This window comes from Cololabis saira, chromosome 20, assembly GCF_033807715.1.
Source record: "Cololabis saira isolate AMF1-May2022 chromosome 20, fColSai1.1, whole genome shotgun sequence".
NCBI classification, from domain to species: Eukaryota; Metazoa; Chordata; class Actinopteri; order Beloniformes; family Belonidae; genus Cololabis; species Cololabis saira.
In genome coordinates this window covers 26,926,236-26,949,815 of record NC_084606.1, presented here as the reverse complement: position 1 = coordinate 26,949,815, position 23,580 = coordinate 26,926,236, and the positions used below count along the sequence as shown (strand labels likewise).

Below are 23,580 nucleotides of genomic sequence, written 5' to 3'. Positions count from 1 at the left end.
TGCTCATGCACTCACATTTATTCATAAAGGAAGAATCGTGTTTACCTAAAGCTTTATAGATTTAACCAAACCAAGATGCGTCTGCACATTTCTATCTTTGTGCCTTGAAACCACACAAGAGTTTGAAGCATCTGGTCCCTGGTGGCCACTTCATAACTCGCCTGTCCATCACAATTATTGATTTCCTTACATGCATGCATGTGTGAGTGTCGCGTCGTGCGATGGTCAACGTTCAATTTGAGAGCCTTATTCATCTGAAATGAGACGAACTGGATTTAGTTAGTTGTTCTGCAGATCAGTCAATGGGACGTAACTGACGGTGAGCATTTGAAGCACTCAATTTGCAGACACACTTCCAGGTCCTCTCCGACATAAAGGTCTGCCCTTCTGTCGCTTTTTTGATTTTCACCTATATGCATGTAATTAGATGCACCACAGCACATTTATTCAGCCTTTGAGCCCAATCTTTGTATCTGGCGTGCATGTGAAGCCATTATGAGCGTCTGTACGTCTTTGTGTGCCTACTTTCATTCATCTAAAAGGACGTTTGAAGTAGCAACCTGCATTCAAGCAGGCAACAGATTGTGACGGTGATAATGGCAGGGTAGATGTGCGACGCAATGAAGAGGAAATGAACTAAAGGGATTTGTATAGGGGGGGGGGGGGATAGTAGAAGGGACATGGATATAAAGAGAGAAGAGCCACGCACATGATAAGAGAAAAGAGTAATGACAGAACAATGCTGAGGAGGAAATGAGAAAAGCATCAGAGGGCCCTTTAGGCTGTAAAGGCCAGAGAGGTTCGATGATGTAGTGTATCAGCTGACGGATGAATGGAGAATTGTGTATGAATGTTTCATTTCACGTCCAGATTAGGCCTACATAAGAAAATTAGCTTAATGAAGGGTGCTTTGGAGCTTAAGATACTGTTTTACAAAGGATGGACTCTGAATGGACTCTGTCAGTGGGTTACGAGTGTACCGTACTTAAGATATGTGTGTCAATGTTAAACTTGAGCTGAGCATTAATCACACCAGTCATGCCAACACGCATTTTGAAAAAATGACATGGAAATCAAATGCTGTCATAGTGAGATGCGTTAAAAGTTACCACAGCTTAAAGTTGTGCTAATAAGGCCATAATGAAAATGTTACTACTTTATAACTTACAGTTGATCTGGAGAAAGTCAAGATAAAAATTTAGTACAATGTTAAGTTTTAGGGAACTGCAACCTATAGTTGAGTTACTAATAATCAGGATTTGCAGTTAAACATGGTTAAAATACATTTTCACACATTTAACAATTATATATTATATATATTATATATATTTAAAATATATTTACACAAATGTGTGTATCATGCCCTTAAACTACTATGTGCACTCTTATTTTAGTATTAACAACCTGCATTTCTGTGAAAAAAAAAAAATATTTGCTAAGAACTACATTTCCCTAGAGTCATGCTATACAGCTTTATGCTAATCAGCGCCATATTTGTAGTCACATTAGTTTGGGTTAAATCTACAGTAACCCTAACCCTAACGCCCCGTGACCACGCCCCCTTCCATACAGTCCTGATGGGTGCGAGGTCTGTAATTGTGTCCGCCACAATACTTTATTTAACGTCCTGTAATTGACATTGATGTATTCACAGTGATTCAATATAAGTTGTAAATGTACCTGTGTACGGTTTATTTTAATATTTACCGTTCAAAAGCACAACATATGTAACCGTTTACTTCCACGTCCACGTCGGGGCACTGGTCACGTGATCAGGATCTCCGCCCGTCACTCTATGACGTAGAGGGGACGCCCAGGGAATTCCCCAACCTGATCGATCAGGTGGAAAACGTTGCAGTTTCACATTATTCTGGCGAGATCTGAAAAAACTTCGCAACAACGAGCAAGCGAGTGATTATGTACATTCACTGAGTGAATATTATGAAAGTAAAATATATATTTCTTGCTAGAAATGTAATCAAAACGCATTTTTATGCAGAAACCTAATCAAAATATTGATTTTTTTTCACAAAAAAAATGAGAAATGTCCGCCATGTTTTTTTGGTGTCATGGCCAGAATCTTGAAAGTCACGTGACTTGGACGCAAAACGAATAGGCAGAAAAAATGTAACAATGTAACAATTCAAGGGCTATTATTGTAACCCCTCTACGTTTTTGCACTTTGGACCAACGTAGGCAGGGTACGTTTTTATGTGAGACTGGGTTGGGCCTAAAGACTCTTCACATCAATTTTCAAAATGACATCCCCCAGTCGCCACGGTGTATATATACTATTTTATCATGCACTTCTGAATGGTTGGTTAACTTAATTTTCTTTTAATCGACCTCTTTATGTTCTGGCAGGGATGCATTCTGAGCGAGATACATTATTAACCTTCCATGAACGTGCCAGCGGGTCCAAATCACATGACCATTTACGATGAAGTGCAGATTTCTAACTAAATACCAGTTTTATATCATGGTGATGGGCCGAGTAAGACCAGAGTTATAATAACTAAATTAGAGCGTGTTTTTTTCTTCTGCAAATCGTCATCATGTGTGGTGAAGGAAGAAGCGGGAAAATGTTTGCAAGCAGAAAAGAGAGCGAGAGGAAAAAAGACATACCACTGCGTTTTCAGCGGCTCAGATGTCGGAGGTTAATGATGACTGTCGTGTTGATCATAACATCCAAGATCAGAGCACCTGATCCAAGTGCTTTTGAGACATTCTGCTCTGGAGACATGGAAACAATGGGGACTATGTTGATAGCTCACTCAGTCCCTTGTCAATCAACTCTTGTGGGAGGGGCTCGTGCAGAACTACGTCATTTTGACCAGAATCTCACAACAGCCTGATTTCAGAAAGAAGATTTTCAAATAGCAATTAAAAACAACATCAAAAGTGAATTTTGCACCTTATAAAAATTCGATGCATTCATTTGATAGTCTCTCGTGTGGGGTTGTGTGATTTCATGATGAGTTATAGGTCCAAACCAGCATCGAGTCCTTGTGAGCTGCAAACCAAGTAGAAGCAGCACGATGAGCTCCATGCAGCTGCGGACTGCGTGGAGCGAGAGAATAAGCCCTTCTTTAACCGGCCCTGGCAGTTAGACAGATCCCAAACTGTGCCTTCAGATAATCCACCAAGTGTAATGTATGCAATCTCATGATGCACAGTACCCATGTACAGTAGTGGCACGCAACCCGCCATCAGCATCTCCTCCCTCTGTTTCTCTATAGATATCCTGGCCACGCATGAACTCTCTCTCTCTCTCTCTCTCTCTCTCTCTCTCTCACACACACACACCAACACACACAGCTCATGAGCCCAAGTCACATTGCAGATGTTCATATCCAGTATCTGCCAGCCTGTGTTTGTTTATTTTTGCCTCACGTGTGTGTGTGTGTGTGTGTGTGTGTGTGTGTGTGTGTGTGTGTGTGTGTGTGTGTGTGTGTGTGTGTGTGTGTATGTGGGGTGATGTTGAGGTTTACTGGCAGCACAATGCTCACACATTCATCCTTTGTTAATGTCACACACACACACACACACACACACACACACACACACACACACACACACACACACACACACACACACACACAGAAGAAAGCAAGGCGCCTGGCAGAGCCAAGAGACAGATAGATGGAGACTTATTGTGCATAAATTGGGGATTTAAACTCAGCATATTAACAATCCTGTACAAATTGGTGATCGGTTTCTCACCATTAACAGCTCTGAGTCTCCACTTCGGTCTGATTTACAGTCGCAGGTGCAACCAGTTTATTTCAATAACGACCGAAGCAGTCCGCCAAATGAATGCCGCAAACCAACAGGCCTGCTGGTAATTGGAAGCCAGTGATTATTCACCTGCAACGACTCCCGCGGGGTCGTGACGTCGTCTACGAGGGGCATAGTGAGACGACTGGAAGGGCAGAAAAGACACAAGCCTGCTTTTCAAGAGGTGGTATCTGAAGAATTTAAAGCGAGTTTGACCCAATCTATTTTTTTTCACTTTGTTTACCGCAGCGCCTCCATTTTTATCTTCAAACCAGCTGAGAAACAAATGCACTTCACAAATCCTCCGGCTCAACTCTCAGACGTGTTTTTCAAAAAGAGCTGGCCTTCACTTGCTCTCCTGCTCACTCCATCCCTTAGATTTCAAAAATAACCCCCCCTGCAGTGATGAGAGGTTACTGCTTCTTAAATATGGCACCTCGCTGCGTGAGAGTGTGTGAGCAAATGTGAAGCTGGGCAGTTTGAAGGCCGGAGCAGATGGATAACACGACGTCGCAGCGTCTGATTTGTTTGTGTTCAGCATGCGGCAGCAACGGAGTTTGAGGTGGAACTAATGAAGTTAAATGCAACGGTCTGTCATTCGCTTGCCACTTCCTGGCGCTTGATAAAACTCTGGCGCTGGCCTTTCCCTTATTTCAGAGCGGCGCCGCGGCGAGCCAGTGGACGCCCTCCATCTCTGCTAATGCATTTTCAAGAGAGGTCATTATTTTTGGTGAGGAGTAAAGACAAAAGAAGGAAAAAAAAGGGCTTTATGTTCTACTTCCCGCTGCCACTCTTGTTCTTTTGAAATGAGTCCCACTGAGCTCTGAAAGACACAAAACTTCAATGAACACAAAGGGAAAGCCATTAAAACTTGAAAGCAGGTGCAGAGGTGTTCAGCGTGAGTGATGGAAGCGGAGAGAGATAAGCTGGTCATGTGTGAGACGAAGGCAAAGTCCAACAGAGTGGATTATGGTCCTGTCGTCCACTTCCGGTGCATTTCATTCCTTTACTCCCTCTCTTTCTCTTATTAATCCAATCAGAGAGGAACACAATGATTGCAATGCTCTCCATCCACCTGGTACAATGATCCTGACGCTCGCAACATTTCACACTGAGCAAGCCGCCATGCAGCTGCAGTGCATGCAAATGCAGCTGCGATCATGCATGCAACTTTGACACGTGTGTGGGTGGACCCTTATAAGATTATATAAACCAAGTTTGGTTTATGCAGCCGTGACAGATTACACACAAATAGATTGAAGGGGAAAAAAAGGAGGCACAAAGAAAGGATGAAAAGTAGAGCACGATGCGTGTCAAGAAATAAAAATGTAAGAAAACCTGGCGAAGTGGTGGAAAACAAAACCTCAGCTGGCTGAACGCACAAGACAAAGTCATAAGGAGATATTACACTGTTGGAGAGCAAACCCGAACACTGAGATGACTAATGAGGCGCTGATGAGGAGAAACATGTTGCATGGAAGCAACTGTCACTGCAAAAAATAAGATAAATCAAACAAAACAGGAGCAAGATGGAGATATACAGGTTTCTTATTCCAATCCCATAAATACCACAGCGTCCCTGGAGGTCTCATCATCTCCCTCCATCGGCTCCATCGGCCATATTTTACGATGATATTGGTGTGAAAGGTCATCTGTGATGGTGGGATTATTGCCGTTTTCTTCCAAGAAACCAAGATTTTAAAGCTGCCGGAATCGATACTTCTACATTAGCGGCGGGTCAATACTGAGATGAGAGAGGTGATGTTATTAGTGTTATGAGCGTCTGGTTTTCTCCTTATGGCAAAGAGCTGCAGAGCGGATTTCAATAACCACAATACAACAGCAAGAGTGTTGAATATGAAGTGAATTACCGTTGTCGTCAACTGGTAACGGATAGATGAAAACTCACTGGCTGCAGGAGGATTTAAAACTGAGCTCCTGATTTATTTATTTTTAAGTAAAATGACAAAGACGCCAGATGAGCGTCCCTGCTCAGTCATAATGGAGTTACAACATCTGAATCACATTTTTATGCAGATCGTTTCCTAAAATAATCGATTCATATTTTAAAAGGGGTGAAAAGAAGTTCCACATTAACCACTTCATCAGCTCGATAGGAACTAAATTAATGATCTTATCTCTGTTGGTTTAACATGTAAATATTTAGTCCGTTTTAAGTAGTGTTTGTGCTTGTAGTTGTTGTGTTTGGGGCCTGATCTTGTTCATTATGTGCATAGTTAGATCCATAACCCTTACTAGATATCTCAGGGTATTATACTCATGAAAAGGGACAGGATTTTAATGTAAATGTTGACATTAAAAGAGAAATGCACAGCGAGATACAAGAGCTCAACATGGTAAAGAAAGGAGAATCACAAGGCGTGAAAACAGGAACCATGCAGGGGGAAAATTAAAGAGTGAACGCAGTACAATCAGGGGGGAGATGGAGAGCCGGGAGAAAAAAATAACAGGGCATGCATGCAAGAGGGAGGAGCCAGAGGAAGTCAAACACATGGAGGGGAAGAGAGAGAGAAAATAAAAACCTGGGGAAAATAAATCTGCTTGCAAAAAGAGCAACTTCGTCTTCTCAAGCAGCCGCTTAATTCTGCTTATCCTCCGTCCAGACAGCAAGCCCCCGCTGTCTTCAGTCATCCATTCAACATGTCATCTGTTCAAGTACATCCATTTAGGAGAATGTAAACCTTTCCCACCTGAGCCCTAACTGGTGATGAGATCCATTAGCATGGCAGTGACGGCGCTCTTGGAGTTGTCAAAGTCTGTCGATGAAGTGGAGCTTCACTTTAAGTGAATGAAGGTTAAAGTTTAAAATGACAGGACGAGGAGACTAAATGAATTTCATGATTCTACCAGTTGTGCTTCGTACATGTTCTGGCTTGCAGGCTGAGCTTGGGTTTGTTTCTTATAAATATTTGTTTTAAAAAATGTAAAAATGGCCTATTTCTTGAGGAGAACTTGTTTCTCGTGGACGTTGAAGTCACATTCAGATTGATCTGCTCTGCAAATATAAGACGAGTGCCACGGCTCGTTCTTCTTCCTGATTTCACAGTTGTCCTTCAGTAATAATCACCATCACTATATCAGTCACTTTTCTCTCTCCGGCACTCCTTCACCCTGGACATGCACACAGAGCTTCAGAGAAAGACACATTCAGCATTGACAGCATGCAGTCGTCAGTGAAGGTGCGCGTTATACGCTGACATCGCTTGTAAAACGACCGGTTCCCCACCACTGTGCTTGTTTTCCAAGAAGCAGAAAGAAATCCTCGCTGCATATTAATGCCCGAGTCATCTTTAAACATCATCTGGTGGGACGACAGAAAATGAGGGCACCATTAAGTCTGTCAGTGTCAGTGTCGGTTTGAAAATTCATCAGTCTGCCCTCAGTGAATTTCTCCGAATGCCAGTCATTTTAAATGGTAACCAGCCCACACTTGGACTTATATAGTGTCTTTTAACCCCCTTATGCTCCTTCACCCGTTCACGCACACACGTATGACGTCATGGGAACATATGAGCATGATCAATATTATAAAGAGAGACTCAAGGACACAGAGGGGTGTGGGTAATCTCCCAAGTTCAATGAGGAAGCCTGGTCAACGGGTCCCAGCACGGACACTTCCGAGGCTCATTCTGCGTTGGAATGATGTGCCAGGAGACATGCATGACTGGAGATTATTTCTATTTCAGGAGCAATACTGACGGATGAAAGAGCAGCCAAACGCAAGCGGGGAGAGGTTTTGTTGTGAGGTCCAGCAGCTAACGACAGATAACAATAGGAAATGAGTCAAATGTATTTCATAACTGGTGTTATTGAGCTGTAATTCCTGAAGATTCATATGTTTTACGTCATACGTTTTCAATCTCTGCCCGTTTTAGTCGAACCATCATCAGTCATGTTGTTGCAAAGATGATCGAAGCCTCGCAAAATTTACATTTTCCCTTTATGCAGTTCCCCCTCTAACAAAATAATAGGCACTTGATACCTCGCAGTTATCAATCATAAAATCAGCTCTCTTCTGAGGATTTTTTTATATTCTCCTCCAAGTCTCAGTTCAGACGCTCAGAATTCCCAGTTGCCATTAAATGCAGCACAACAGCATGCAATATGAGGAAGTCACAGAACAAAGCTGTAAATCTGGCACATAAAAGTAGATTTTCTTATTTTCTCTAGACTGAATATGTTTTAAAATATAAATCAAGGCATTCAATAACTTCCACTGATATGTGAAAAATGTTTATAGATGAGTTTAAGTGTGAGAAGCTGCATTGTGATGAGTGGAGTTTCCTTAAGCAATAAAAGCACCGTGATACAGATCTGGTGAAGTAGAGAGAGTTGTACTGCTTTAGCTGATGAGGTTAGCATGAACAAACCGCTGCATCCGGTGCTTCGGGCCATTAACAACTCAGTTCATCATTAGCCACTTTCCCTCTGAAGGACAAAGCGAGGTGCGCAAAGTGTGGGGGCCAAAGCCGGCTGCTGCACGAGTAAAATCAATGCTGGGACATCTGAAACTGCTGCCCGGCATGGAAATCACACTATCTGGCCATAAAAGTGTCGACTGGATCCCTTCAGAGATGCTTTGGGAGCGATTAGAAACCGAGTGGAATGAAGTACATGAGTAGCAGGCCGACCTACGGCACCACGAGGGATATCAAGATGACGTCAGGTCATCACCGCTCATCTTAATAGGTGTTTCACGTGCAATATATCTGAAAATCTTTCTGTTCCAGTTCAAAGGTGGAGAATAATTAGATTAATGAGATTAAAGAATCAGAGACTCTAACTAACCCTCGTCCTTTGATTATGAATCATTCAGTGCTTTAGTCAGACGATGCTGAAATATTTGCAGTACTCTCCTGATATATGATGCAATCATATTTATATATTCAAGTCATCAAATTCCTGCACTGACTGCTAAACTCTGGATTTGATAGCCTGTCATTTGTCTGAATAATACCCATTATTTGCCCTGTGTTAGCAGCATACGCTCCAGCAAGAGTCTGTGTGATGTTATATGATGTCATGTTGGGACAATCATTAAATATCTGTCTCTTTCTATGAACGCCAGATGCTGCATGAGATAAAAGAGAAGCCAGTGTCTTTTAGTGTGACTGCCAGAGAAGAGATAACACCCCTATACATCACTGTCCTTAGATTGTGTAGTTACACTGACTTAATTAATCAAGTCGGAGGCACGCGGCCAGGCTTTCAGGTCCCCGAGGCGGCTTGCTGCTCAGTCCTTTTTCTTTATTTGTTTATCTTATATCATTTATTCTACAGTTTGAATAAAGCTGCTTTCCAAACACAGCATAAACTACTTTAAAGACGACTGAGTCGCTGGGACGACTTGTGATGAGAGCTGAAAGATTAATGATCCATCGAGGGAAATTCCTGTAATAACGAGTGGAGCTTTCTTGTGCAAATCAAACTCATACAACTCAGAAGTGTCTCATAGTAGATGAACAAAGCAAATAACCGTGAATATATTTATAATAATACAGCATATTAAGTGAAATATAGGCAGGAACTGCTAAGGTTATGAATAATTGTTGTCTTTACTATCAAATGCGGTGTTGTCATTACTTTGAAGTTTCTTTTTGCTGTGGTATGTCACATTTTATTTTCTTTAATAGCATTTTACAACTTTAAGATCTCCCCTCAGTCCCCTCAACCAATCACACGCCTCCTGACTAAAGCAGGTGGGCTGAGGAAGTACCACGGTCATTTTCAAAATCAAATACGACATGTCTGGTGTGTACTGATTTAAACAGTATGTATGCACTGATAATAATAATAAACTACTGCATATTTATTAGTGATGCACCGAAATGAAAATTTGTGGCCGAAACCGAAACCGAAAATAATAATAAACACTTGGCCGAATACCGAACAATACCGAACATGGTTCTTCAGCAATTTTTCATTTATTTTGCCAATTTTTTCACCATTGTATAAATCAAATACATTTGATTTAGGCATGCTTTTCAAAGAAAAAAATCTTTTACAAAATTACAAGGTAGAAAATATTTATTAAACATAAAAAAATGATTTTTTTTTAATTTCCCAGCATTATGTTGTTTTGGTTCCACCTCCTGGTGAATGTTAGGTAAAATTCTTATGGGGTTAGTTTTTGGTTGGCCAACGATTTATGTAGTGCGCAACGTTACGGGACGGAGCGGCCAGTCTATTTCCTTATTTTACAACGCCGTTATTAATTGTTCGTTTTTTTTCCCCACTTATTCCACCGAACACCGAAAGTGTTTTTTTGCCATTTTCGGCCGAACAATTTCGGTTACCGAACAATCGGTGCATCACTAATATTTATATAGCACTTTTCCCAACAATCTTTACTCATGTACTATAACCCATAATGCACCACAAAGGCCAGTCAAATCAGACATGTGACCAGTTTTCCATTGCACCGTAGCATAGTTGTTTCTACAGAGGTACAGTATACTACATGACCAGTATGTAGTATGTACTGTATAGCCTGCTACAATATATGTGCAGCACATATTTGTTTTGAAAGCAGCAGTTATGAACCTGTGAACTGTAGGTGTAGTTGGCTGCTACAGTTCTTGTCAGGCCCCAGCCGCCTGTGAGATGTTCTTGTGGACTCCCCACCTTAAATGTTTGCTGGCAGTTACATCAATTAAATGATTCCCGATTCATTCTCATTTGCCAGCAGTTAGAAGCATAAATCAATACTGTTGCAAACCAAATCTTATTGTTTTCTTTAGTAGTTAGCAAATAAATAACACCACGTAAGAGAAATCCTGGAAAAACTGACTTCCCAATGGTCGTCCCAGACTTCTGGAGAAGACTAATGCCTCCATAAAAGATAATGTAAGTATGTTCAAAAATGCTACAGCTGGCAGGCATAACTTGTTGATGGCATAATAAATGAAGATGTAGTGAATACAATTAGTTTTTGGATGGCTTTGTAAGTTGTTTTAATATAAGTTTACTGATGTGCTTTGATGTCTGGTTGTGTACTTTAGCGTTTCCCCCCGGCGACGGCTTGATGCAGATGGCTGCAGATGAGCGGCTCTGCTGCAGGTTTCTAACCGTTAACAGGCTTTTCCTTTCCACCGTCCCCTCGCTCCTGCTCAGGACGGAGAGTCGCATCAAAGTCAAGCCCGGATGCAATCCTCCAGACTTGTTTCCTCTTTCTTAAATTAATTGCCATTGCATACATTTTAATTGGATTGAATTGTAATCAGTTAGATTATAAATGGATCGTGGCAAATTGTGTTTAACTGAAATATAATTGGATTATACTTGGACTGCAGTGAACTTGTGTGCTTTCTTTGTAAAGTGCCTTGAGATTACTTTTGTTGTGAATTATACAAATTAACTTGATAGAATTTTTGTAACTTGGTGAGTACCAAGCAATTACTTCATTTGGAAAATGAACAAGCTGAAGGCACAAAGATGACTTTGAGTAGATCTGTCTCTTCATGCATGACTGCAGTCCATCGGGACGGAAGCAGATATTCCCATTGGCCAGACAACTTTGCAGAAATTGAAAAATATACCAAGTTTTACAGTAAACCTGGCAAACTGATCATTTCTTTACCTCAACTCCTTTACTGATGCTCCACGGGCAGACAATAGTGCGTTTTACTCAGCATCGATATCTGTCACGTGGGAGAAGACTGCAGCTAGTTAAATCTGGACAAATCCAATCCAAGCTCGAGGCTCGATTTTGTCAGCACATTTGACGGACAACAAAAAGAGCCTGATGCAAAACAGTGATGCGTGCTACAGCAGCTGCACTGCATGTCGATTAGTACTTTCACTTTCAGGTCACTTTTGCTTTGTTTGTAAAGCACCAGTTCACAATAAAAAGTAATTTAAAGACACTTTTGCAGCTGATAGTAACATTATTTCTCATGTCAGCATTGCCCCACTTTGTAGTATTTGAAACATCCAGATCGTGGCTAAATATTGCTATTATGCCTTCAAAATCCATAATCAATGACTGTTATTGCTTACAGCTTTATACCTGGAGGCCATTTGTATAATATAACAAAAACAATGCACAGTACAGCCCACAAAAGTGTTTAACCCCTTGATTGATATATAAAATCATACACAGAATTTTCTTAAAATCTGACAGTATAGACATTAAAAGCACTCCTTATTCTGTTTTTTAAAAGTTTTCTAATTAATATGCATATACCTCTATGAATATATTAGGTCATTGTATTTATTTTTTAAATATATTGTATTTAATTTTTTGATTTTTTTTCTATTCTATAAATCTTTTTTATTATTATTATTTGGATTCTGAGGGTGCTGCAGAGGTATCAGGCAGGTATGTGTCAAATATATGACATCCGGCACCAAGGGGTTAAATATTATCATTTTAAAATACAGAAATAAATAAAGCTGGTCAACGTTACAGAAGCCCCTCGTCGTTCTCCTCCATGTCGTTCCTCATCTTCTTTGTCAACTTCCGTTGTCAACATTAGCTACTTCTGCCACACAGTTCACACCACAAAGCCTCTATACCTCCACAGATAACGCCCCCACCGGCACGCCTACCAGCATTGAACACACACACACTCACGCAGGAGAAGAGGATTAAGGGACTCTCCCAGCCGCTGAGACATCCTCATTAACGAGAAACAACACAAGCAACCACGGCTGGTGCCAGAGAAACACGTAACCAGATTACGGTGGGAAAGAATAGAAGATACACAAGTGGGTTATCAACTCCTGCAGCAGGGAAAGGGAATCTGTTGTCCAGTCCTTATTGGAGTTAGGGTGCAGTCACAGGAAGGAAAGTGCAGACAGATGGCAAGAGAACGCTTTAGGTATTTTTGGATCTAGAAGTACACACAGACTCAGAAAGGAGCAAAGTATCAACATAAATCTAGTAGGAAATGTTTAATGTGACCAAGAAAATGTCAATATTGACATGTCTTGGAGTAGGCCAAGACATGTCTTGGCCAAGCTCAATACATGCATTGAGCTTGGAGTTGCAGTCATTTACATAAGTGCACAGCACCCAGGAGCATTCATTCGCTTTTCATTAGTACATAAACATCACAAGTGGTGGACTATTAATGGTCCAAAAGTATTTCATTTCACCCTCTTGCAGGTATTCTCCATGTTAACTCCTACAAGGCCCACCGGATGACAACAAACAGCATCAAAGCTGCTTAACAAAGACTTATTGGAGCTCATGCAAGCTGAAGACTGTTTGACATATGTAAATGAATTTATAGCCCACATTTCCTTAGACAGCTTGGGTTCTTGAATTATTGAGAGGATGACATATCTTTGGGTGAATAATTCATCATAGTTGGGAAAAGTCCCCATCACCTTGGTGAGATTTACTATAATATATATTAACCTCCTTGCATACATATGTGAACATGACATGTTGCTTTGTCTATATAATAATTTCTGATTTGTTTAGGGCGGCCCGAAGCAACAAGGGGGGGAAATGCATCAGATCCTGAGAGGTTGAGAAAAAAAAGCCAAATCCATGACGTCTGTAACCATCATTTTCTATTATCATCTAAATCACGGATTGCCTGCAATAAGCATTATCACCTCTAACACCATCATCATTATCATCATCGTCAGCATTTAACCATAATAATCACCTAACCGCCAAGATGAAAGGATTAGTAGGCTATTAAACGAAGCCACCAGTTTAATTTCATTTTGCAGACTGTGGAGAGTTCATCGTCTCTAATGTCACCCTTGCATGACACTGCTCTGCTCTGCTCGCTGCTCCTGACCCTAATCCCGCAGCCGCCCACCTGTGCTGGCCCCGGTGTTGTGCCGGATTCAGCACCCCTGCCGTGAAAAGCACCCCCTCGACAAAAATGATATTCTCATTCCGTGTCACGTTCTGTTTAGCGTCCAGTTTTGTGTTAATGCTTCATGTTTAAATGCGCTCATGGATTCCACAATAGTCCTACTTTCCCACAATCACAGTCACAGATAACAAAAATCAGGTAAATGGTTATTGATGTCATTCATTAATAGCCTGCTTACTGTGTTGTCTTCCATAATATTTGTAAATATATATAATCTAAACTCCTAAGTATGTGTTTGTGTGGGTGTGTATATATAAATATATTGAAGTGTCAGTGTGTTGTTTTTTTTCTTGGTCTACTTATCATTGAATATAAACGAGGGGGTGCTTTTCACGGCAGGGGTGCTGAATCCGGCACAACACCGGATCACAGCCTGCGGTCCGGTCAGGTCGAGTCCCTGCTCCAGCCCTGAGTCCGGCAGAGTCCGGCAGAGTCCGGCAGAGTCCGGCAGAGCCAGAGCCGTCCCCGTCCCCGGCACGTACGCAGCGAGCCGGCGGCTCCGTGCGCGGCGGCTCCAACTGGACGGTGTTCCAATGAAGGCGTCTCTCGACAGGGAGGATCTGCGGCGACGCACACCTGAGGCTCCCTAAATGTCTCCTTTTTTTCCTGTATTATTTATTATTTTCTGCTCAGTTTCCTCTTTTTCTCCTGTAACCTCCCAGTGACTTCGCCCGACGTGATTCCAGTTCCTTATTTACGCATTTCACATTACTGTGCAGATGAAACAGTTTGCAATGAAAACTAACAGCCCAAAGTGACCGCTCCCCGCGCACTCAGCACACGCACTTTTAACGCACCGACTCTGACAACAGTCTGTATAATCACACCTGAAGTCAAACACAGGTGCTCTGCTCTCTTACCGTCTCTGCGCTCTGGAAGAAGCCCGAGTCGGGGTCCGATAACCGATTCACCGACGCGTCCCTCTATCTGTTCATCCTTCCCTGCGAGCGCTCCTTCATTCAGAGACTGAAGCACCAACCTCTCCTCTCCTCCTCTCCTGAGCGACAGCAGAGCAGCACTCCGTTCACTCACTCGTGCGCTCTTGCGCCCTCCACAGTCTCTCTCTCTCCCTCCCTCTCTCTCTATCTCTCTCTCTCCCTCTCTCTAACTCACCCTCTCAAGACCATCCCTTCTTCTTTATCTGTCTTTCATGTGCAGAACAAAGAGAGGGATGAGAAAGAAGGAGAAAAAAAGAGAGAGTTGAGGACGGGTGAGCTGATGTGAGTGGAGGGATAAGACGCATGCGAGATAGACAGTGGCTATTACTCTGTGTGTGTGTGTGTGTGTGTGTGTGTGTGTGTGTGTGTGTGTGTGTGTGTGTGTGTGTGTGTGTGTGTGTGTGTGTGTGTGTGTGTGTGTGTGTGTGTGTGTGTGTGTGTGTGTGTGTGTGTGTTTGTGTTAGGATTTATGCCCATGCCTACGTGTGTGCTGGGAGACGCTGGATGAAAGTGAACCAAAAGAGCATGCACTCCCTGCAGCATCTCCCCTGCACTCATAAACACAGACCACTGAGGAGAGAAGAGAAGAAAAGAAAAGAGAAGAAAAGAGAAGCAGCTGGTGTGGAAAAGTCAATAATGAAAAAAAAAAATGAAGGGTACCATTAATGAGTTAAAAGATGCAACTCTCAAATATTTCCAAAAATGGTCGTTTCCTGTCCAAACACATGTGTATTACTGTAACAATATAACTGAGAAAAAGAGTCAGTTCTCAAATGAAACACGCCATTACGAAACTGCTGATCTCAGAGTTAAATGCTAAATCACACATGTCATCAGATCTTATGAAAATAGAAGAAGTGAATACACCCTTTCACAGTACAGTATATGACAGCAGAGCAACAGAAACTATGGTTAAAATGACCAGCTTTGCAGCAGAAATGGTTCAAAGAACGGTTTTGATCTCATATGTTTAATGGTTTATTGTATTGTCTTAAGCTCTAAACTGAGAATAATGAGCTAACAGAGCATGGTGGTGTTTATTTTAAAGATTATAAAGCTTGTTTTGCTGTCGAGTATACAAAGAGAATGCTGCGACTGGTTTGGTGTTGGCCTGCGAGGGTTTGGAGGCAAAGCGGAGCAGCCTGCTGCTGCTATCTTTACCTCCGGTGGAAAGCTGCGAGTCGGGCCTAACCAGAAGGCACCATCTGGACCGTCTCTGGCTCATCAGCTTCTATGTCCTGCAGCAGCTGGGTACAGGAGACTTTCAACTCGGATTATTTCAGGACAATTCTGTGTTGACAAAGCAGGATCACTCGCCAAAGACTTCCCAAACGAGCCCTCTCACAGCCAAAGTGAGATGTAGCAGATTTGGACAGATTTAATCAGAATCAATATACAGGATTAATCAGTAGCATTATAGGATAGCTTTAGCTAAGCAAACCCAGCTAAAGCAGATAACTTGCGGCACCTGAACTAAGGTGGCTGGGGTTTCCATGTGCAGTAGTTGGGAGGGAGAGGCTTCTGAAGCACTCTTTTAGAAAACCTGTGGTGTCACAAGGTGTTTGTCCAGTTCTTTTTTTACACACTCACATCACTGGATAAATTACTTCCTCAAAAGTTTTCTCTTTCAACAGAGGAATCATAATCGTTTGGGTTTGCAAGTGTTTTGAAAACAAACTCAAACCTAACCCAAGACACATTACTCTTCCCAGACTGTTATTTCTCCTTTTAGAGACATTATCCTGCACTTCATGTTTTATTTTGAAATTTCCGACCTTGGTCTTTTTTTTAAAGTTGCTTTTGCTTTAAGCGTTTTGTTATGAGGTGCTCACTCCCACTGCCCTTTTCCTACCCTCCTCTCCTTGTAATCAGTAATTAATCGTGCGATACTCCCTAGTTCCTGTCGGTCTTTTCCAGCTCGTCTGTGTTCATTTAGACCGTTTTTCCCAGCCGTGACCCCGTTTGTTAATTAAGGGCATTACTTCAGCTTGCCGCTGGTTTTTGCCTTAATTCTGACTCACATTGTTATTGTGTTGTTGTTTTGGGACACTTGCTTTGCTTCTGGGCTCGGCTCTTGTCAAGACCGATCCCCGTGAAGCTCAGCGACTGATTACCTGGTTTCACCTGCGTTACAGGACGTGCTGCATGTCAGCCCTCATTCCTTCACTGCTTAGTCACTCTTAATAGAGAATTACAACCACAATGACACACTTTTAACCAAAAGACCCTGCTATTGATCCTGAGTGGAACCAACATTTATTGATTTATTGTGTGTTTTGGTGTTGTGTTTATTAAAACAAGGATTTTGAGAATCCTGTTACCTAAAAAAAAAAAGAGAAAATTCTATTTTTTAGACGCTCTTAATGGAATAGTTATAAAATCTCCAACTTCTTCACCGGGTCATGGTGATGTCAGCATCACCTAGGACTGGTCTTACCCCCGTTCAAATTAAGTTATTGGGGGATTAAGCTTGTTTTGCATTGAATCTTGAAAATAAGAATTAGCCTATTTTGGCTAAAACCATCAGCAAATAGTATTTGTTCATTTTTCTTAATCTCATGTGATATTTGTTTGACTAAACAACGCTGCTTTACATCCTAACAGTCACAGAGTAGTTTTGGGTTGCAGACTGAAGCAAACGCTGCACACTCGTTACAGAACATGAAATAGGAACAAAACGAACATGGCTACTGATACCAATGGACACATATTAAAGGCTGCCTTTGAAGCTAATGTATGCCTGTGTCATATGTGTGGGGCGGGACTCAAATCTCCAAGAGAAAACTGAAATTTCTAACCTAATTAACCTAACCTCATTTCTAACCTAGTCCAAAACTGGATTTTTTTAAATGCATGAAAAATAATGCAAACTTTAACATATACAAAAAAAATGTGCTAACATTCGACTGAATCAGTTCTGCTGAATGTGATTCCTGCCTTTGGACCAGTTTGGTCCCTTCAGACATTACCACACTGCATATAATCATTTAGACATAAATGTAAATGAAACAGTTTCATGAGACATTATAGATCCTCGTGCATATCTTTCTCTTCATGTCCATGCATTTGAAATCTGGAAACCGTATATAAATCAAGCTGCATTGAGCCTGTGTTGTCTTTGCATGAGCAAAATATGACTGTAACACCTTAAAGACATTTCTGAATCGACCAAAACAACTTTTCTTAGCAGTAGTTTTTGTAAAGATTCAGCAGGATGACTGACAGTCACACAAACTTCTTCTCTTATCTTTGTAATCTTCATCCTGCCCTTTCTTTTTATCATGTGTGATAATTCTTTAAAGCCATTTAATTAGGTTAAGAAAATGAAATACCTGGTTATGGTTAGGAAAACAAGTGATGATAGTATCAGACCCTTTTTGGCCAAATAATGTACATGTGGCTGCATAATAGATAGTATGTTTAAAAAAAGAAGAAACTGATCATAGGTACAACATTGTGTTGTTTACTCCACCTACTTTGTAGTACCTTCATTACTGGCGCTCTCTGCATCCATCTCATTAGAGAAAAGAGACATAAAAGCATGTTATGCAGATAGGAATTGATTTTTCTATTGATAAGTGGTGTTCTGCATTCCTTCACTTCAGAGGAGCAGGGGAAGGAGTCTCCAGTGGATTCAGATGTTAAGTGAGTTGCTGAGAGATGGAGGAGGATGAGAGGAGAAGGGAGATCACAGAGGAGGAGGAGGAACGAGGGAGATGTGATGGACAACTGCTTTTGGGATGGGAAAAGAGAAAAGGGAAAAGGGAAAAGGGAAAAGGGAAAAGGAAAAAGGAAAAGTACAGACAGGGAATCTGTATAAGAGATGGGGCGTTAATTCTATCTGTCTTTTTGACAGTTGATCAGAGTCCTGTGTCAGCGTGAGTCATGGCCTTTACATTGCAGGCCAGGTCGCACCCTGAGGGAGCTTCACATACGCTCAAAAACACAAACAATTCCCTGTTAATGCTTCAATATTTTGCGAGTACACAGTTACACGTGAACTACCTCCTCTGTTTGCTGCACTCCGGCAGCAACCAGCCTGTTCAAGGCAAAGGAGAGATACACTAGAGGACTCATTCTTTTGGGTTTGGAACGCTTCATCTGACATTATTACTAGAAAACTTAAAACGTATACGGATTTTTTTCATAAATCCTGCCACAATCCGGCCTCAAGCTCCTTTAAGATGGTTGAATACATCCATAGATTAATTGATTTAAACAGAACAGACAACAAGGATCTTATTGAAAGGCACTTTAAAATGGCGATTCAACATAATTAGGAGCCTTGGATCCTTTAACAGGGTTGAGCAACATAAATTACCCAGCCGGTGATTGGCTACAAGGGGAAACTACAATGAATCACTAAGAGATGCAAAGGCAAATTATCAAGCTCATCCTGTACAAACAGGGTCTTGTGTAACAAAGATCTTAAGCACATAAAAATGGGTTTGCCTCGTAAATTAAAAATGCTCTTCTGCTACTGTGTTTTTTACCTGGGGCTTTTACAAGTAATTTTCACATCCAGCTACTTTCATCCACAAACTACTTCCTCCAAGTTCAAAATCAGCTTACTGCACTACAGTGGCTACGTGTTTTCTGTTTCTGCCTCCTATGAAGAGCAAAACACCCAACAAAAACCCAGCATTTGCCCTAGACTCTACTGTCCTTGGACAAATCTCTAACATTTGCACCAAACAGATAAAGGCTTCAGGACCTTTATGAGCTGTTCCAATTAAAATAGCTTTACCAAAGCCACGTGGTAGAAGGCAGCATGGCGGTAACCTTCCTCACCCATGTAAACCTCAGTTTTTGGCCAATAATGGCCAATATGCCCTACAATGGAGAGCTTTACGAAAGGTCGAATGGCTCTGAGAAGGGGGGCGGGGAGTATTATCATGCTTTACAACAGGATATTTGTGAAATGCACGAAATCATCTCAAGATATTCCATCTATAATCTTCAAGCTATCGCTATGGCGCTGAAACAGAAAGCTTTGCACTGACAGCCGTCCTGTGCTCATGTCATGATGAAGTCAGGTCCACTATGGTTTATCTCCCTGGTGACCTCCATTAATGCAGTGGAAAACAGATGCCTCATCCAGTCACACTGTATGTTTCCATGGTGGTTTTCACACACTAGTTATGATACACACTTTTCGGTTCTTTTCAGATGACAGCAAGTGAGCTACCTGCAGTTTCTTGCTCCAAGATGAGCCTTACTTCAGCAGCATCAAAGCCTCACACATGCAGTGCCATTTTACCCTCTCCTTCCACCTAACAGTGAGTTTCTAGTGACTAACTACTCGGCAAACCCTGTTGCCCCGCTGAGCAAACTAGAGGAGTCACAACTGGTAACCGTGTGCTCAGGCCGACCTGCCAACCTGGCAACCTGGCAACCTGTCAAACTGGCAACCTGCCAGCCTGGCAACTGTGGCCTGCACTGCTCCGTGTTGCACCTAAACAACCAGGTGGTTCATTTTTGGTCTGTGTTAGTTCACATTAACCAAATAAATCCGTTACAGACATGACGGACTTGTTGCTGACATGGACAACAAAATAGAGAAAAGGGGCCATATAGCTTCCATAATGCCGTGAAAGCATACACTAGGGCAGGGATATTCAATTGGCGGCCCGCGGGCCACATGCGGCCCGCCAGGAGCTTTTATCTGGCTCCTGGTCATATTTCAAAAAAGGGAGTGTTTGTTGAAATTTTTTTTTTTTTTTTTTTTTTTTTTTTTTATAACTGGCTACTATGGACTAAAATGGTTGTGCTCAATGCTTAATATAATATTCAAATAAGGAAATCTTGGTGGAAAGTGGTGCTTTGTCATTATGGCGTGTTTTATTAAAAGTAGGTCAATATCAACTTCATTAAGTTTGCACAATGCATGGTTTCAAAATGAACTTGCATTCAAAATAATATTTCTTTATCTGAATATTATATTTAACATTCACAATTACTAAATCTGGAGACAATTAATACATAATTCATATGTAAACTAGATATATTCAAATGTATAATACAAATGTATTATATTTACATAAGTCTTCGTCTGTGAGTGCAAAATACATTTTGAAAACCCCCACATTTTCAAATTGTGCGGCCCTCTCCATACAGTCCTTTTGCAGATGTGGCCCCCGGCTGAATCTAGTTGAATACCCCTGCACTAGGGGGATGATATTATGCTTTCATAGGATCACTGGATGCACAGCTTTTGGAGGTGGAATGAAGAAGGGAACTCCAGTGTGTCTTTATATCAACATTTCTACATGAAAGTGGCTTCGCTCTCTCACTTCTACACTGTCAAGCAAGCATAACACATAGACAACGAGTGAATCGGCTAAGCCCTCTAACTTACTGCTGTGCAACAGCTGGGGGGACACAAATATACATATAAATGGAAACAGAAGAAGAAAATAGAAAAGGTTGAGAGGGAAACAGTGATTCCAGTGGGAACTGGAACAACCTGGAAAAAACAAAAAGGTCAATCCAGCAGATAAGGAGTATGAAATTGGAGATTTATCCAGACTAACACAATCCTAGCTGATTGCTTTCACGCTGCGATCCTGCTTGAGACCTCGGGCTCCAGGCGTCTCTCGGTTAGCTCAGCTTAAAGTGACAACCACTCACGCTGGGGCGAGAAGCAATCAGCTTGCAGGACACAGGTAGGGAGAAACCGTGAAAGATGCAACAACAGACTGAGAGGCAGAGAAAAACATGACAGATGTACTGAAAGACTGAAGCATGTAAATGTGCTTCTGTCAAACCTTTTTTCTTTCTTTCTTTCTTTTTTGTACTGAAAATGTGCACACAATTAAAAGAGAAAGAAAAAATGTATTAAATTGGCTGTGCTGTCCTTGCACTATCTTTAATAAAACATTTCAATATTTTTTCTTTCTGAAGCAAACTAGTTGCTTGTATATTGTACTGTTTCTAAATCCCTCCTCCCACTTCTTGTCCTTCGGTTGAAACACACTCCTTTTGACCTTGTCCGCCCCGAGACTACACACAATTTCACAATACTTATCTGCAGTCACATCACTTTCGCTTCCTGGAATAATACATTTTAATGTTTATTAAAAGAAGACTGGTGAACGGGTTACAGGATGCAGCTGAAGACAAGCTGCCGTTGATATTTACATCTTTCCTGGTAAATAAAGGTTAATGGGGGCCTTTTCCCATTTCAGAGTCCTCTCATGTACGCCCAAAGGCTGTTCAAAAAGTTGCACATGATTACAGAGAAGCTCCCTAACACAGCCATTCTGTTTTATCTGCCACCTTTATGAAGCATTTGGGCTCTTGGTTATTCATTAGCTGGCTCCCACTCATTGTGCCAGGTCACTGAAGTAATTGTGAGGGATGCTGAGCGAGGTCCGTGGGGGTCCTGTTGAACAGAACTAACTGATGAGGCAGAGTCTGAGCAAATGAGCCCTGATAGTTTGAAAGCAAACAAAAAAAAACAAGATGAGCATCACACTATACCGACTCTTACACATCTATTGAAATATGCAGGATTGTTACCTGCTTGTGCCGGCGCCCACAGACGAGCATGTGAGGAAACCACCCACTAGTCCACTCTCTGCCGTCCACTCACAGATATTGCAGAACAAAGGGCCACACCAGTGCATCACAGGCTCTGTCCCTGCAGCGTTGTAGCCGTCGTCAATCACAAAACGGTTTATAGCTAAGTGCTCGTGAGGCTCTGGCTCCGACCCTTATGTGCACAGACACATGAGGGCATCGCGGGTCCATCTGCTTAAACAATTGTGATAGCGAGCGCTCTTACATAGTTATCTTGATGATCCAACATACGGGACTTGGATGAGATGCAGACCACCTCCACTTGGCATTTTTATTGATCAGTCTTGAAAGGAAGCTGCTGATCAGCCAGAAGGTAAATTGTTGATGGATCAATGACAGACAGACATTCACATACTAAGCGAAGGATAACCGGCAGAGTCTTTACCAGCATCATTACAGATCTCACTGCAACATCTGAAAATAAAGAAATCTACCCTGCATGATGATGATAAACATATTTTGTCCAATTCTCTTACGTCCCTCTTTTTTTTGTTGGGATTGCATAAATCTGTTCTAGTCACCAAAATAAAAGAGAAGTTGCCTCTGTGAGGGTGAGAAAGTATCCTTTGAAGAAAATAATGAAAAGAAAAGGAAAAAATCCTAAATCAATGCAGTTATTGTGCATCTCTGCAAAACACTCACTTAGCATTTATGCAATAATCTGTTCACTCACCATAAATGATTTACTCCGGTTGTCTGTTGTTCTGCTCATCCACACTTAGAAAAGCTGAACTTCATACAAGTGAAAAGCATCTGTTGTACCGGGCAGGGCTCTCGCAGTTCGATTCAGCCTGGAGCACTGCGAGGAACACTGCCCCAAAATGCAATTCATCACTTGGGTCTCCCCGGTTTCTTCTCGCCTCAAGCGACACTGACCTTTCGCTATGATTCATGCTGCTACAGCAGAGCACACACACACACACTATAACACAAACATAGGCCTGACATAAAGCATACCATGCACACTGGTAATCTTTTTTATTTTGTTGTATATCTTTGAAGGCACTGTGAATTTAAGAGAATCAATAAATAAATAAAAAAGGGAAATTATCTGCAGGGAAGGCCTGTAATGCTTCAAACGGATGTGTGTGAGTAGAGTTCAAAAACAGAATCAGCAAAAGAGAATTCTTTTAAAAATACATAGAGCTGTTGGCAAATGAATCCCAGTTCCTTTCCCCGTAATGGCGGCCATCTATCATCGTCTTTATTTTATGCAGATTCGTATTGTTATGTTAATGCCGCAGCGACTGTGCCATTTCTGTTCTGCTGACGGGGACTCGCCGGAGCCAGCAGCCAGGGGAAGTTTCCATTAGCTCCCAACAGTTTGATAATGTAATTGTACTTCCCCTCCGCTTGTACGGTATTTCACAGCACTGGTCTAAACTTTGACAAATCAAAAGTGCCATCAGTAGAAAGGAAAAGTT

General features: G+C 41.7%; 2 protein-coding genes across 4 annotated transcripts in view; one reads left to right on the top strand and one right to left on the bottom strand.

Annotated features, from left to right (window-relative positions):
- The window catches only part of slc8a4b (solute carrier family 8 member 4b), a 130,682-nt gene extending 115,843 nt beyond the window's left edge, over positions 1-14,839 (bottom strand). The window contains exon 1 of one of the 2 annotated variants that reach the window (XM_061710840.1): positions 14,498-14,839. The gene's annotated coding sequence lies outside the window, so the exon portion shown is untranslated. The remainder of the gene's footprint in view (positions 1-14,497) is intronic. The other variant, XM_061710841.1, reaches the window with a different exon arrangement.
- The window catches only part of cct7 (chaperonin containing TCP1, subunit 7 (eta)), a 418,707-nt gene that overhangs the window by 112,749 nt on the left and 282,378 nt on the right, over positions 1-23,580 (top strand). Inside the window, exon 1 of one of the 2 annotated variants that reach the window (XM_061710844.1) lies at positions 7,703-7,709. The exons of the other annotated variant lie outside the window; for it this stretch is intronic. Coding sequence (XP_061566828.1) covers positions 7,705-7,709 — 5 coding nt within the window. The 5' untranslated portion in view covers positions 7,703-7,704. Of the gene's footprint in view, positions 1-7,702; positions 7,710-23,580 lie in introns of those variants that run through there. 2 annotated transcript variants of the gene reach the window in all.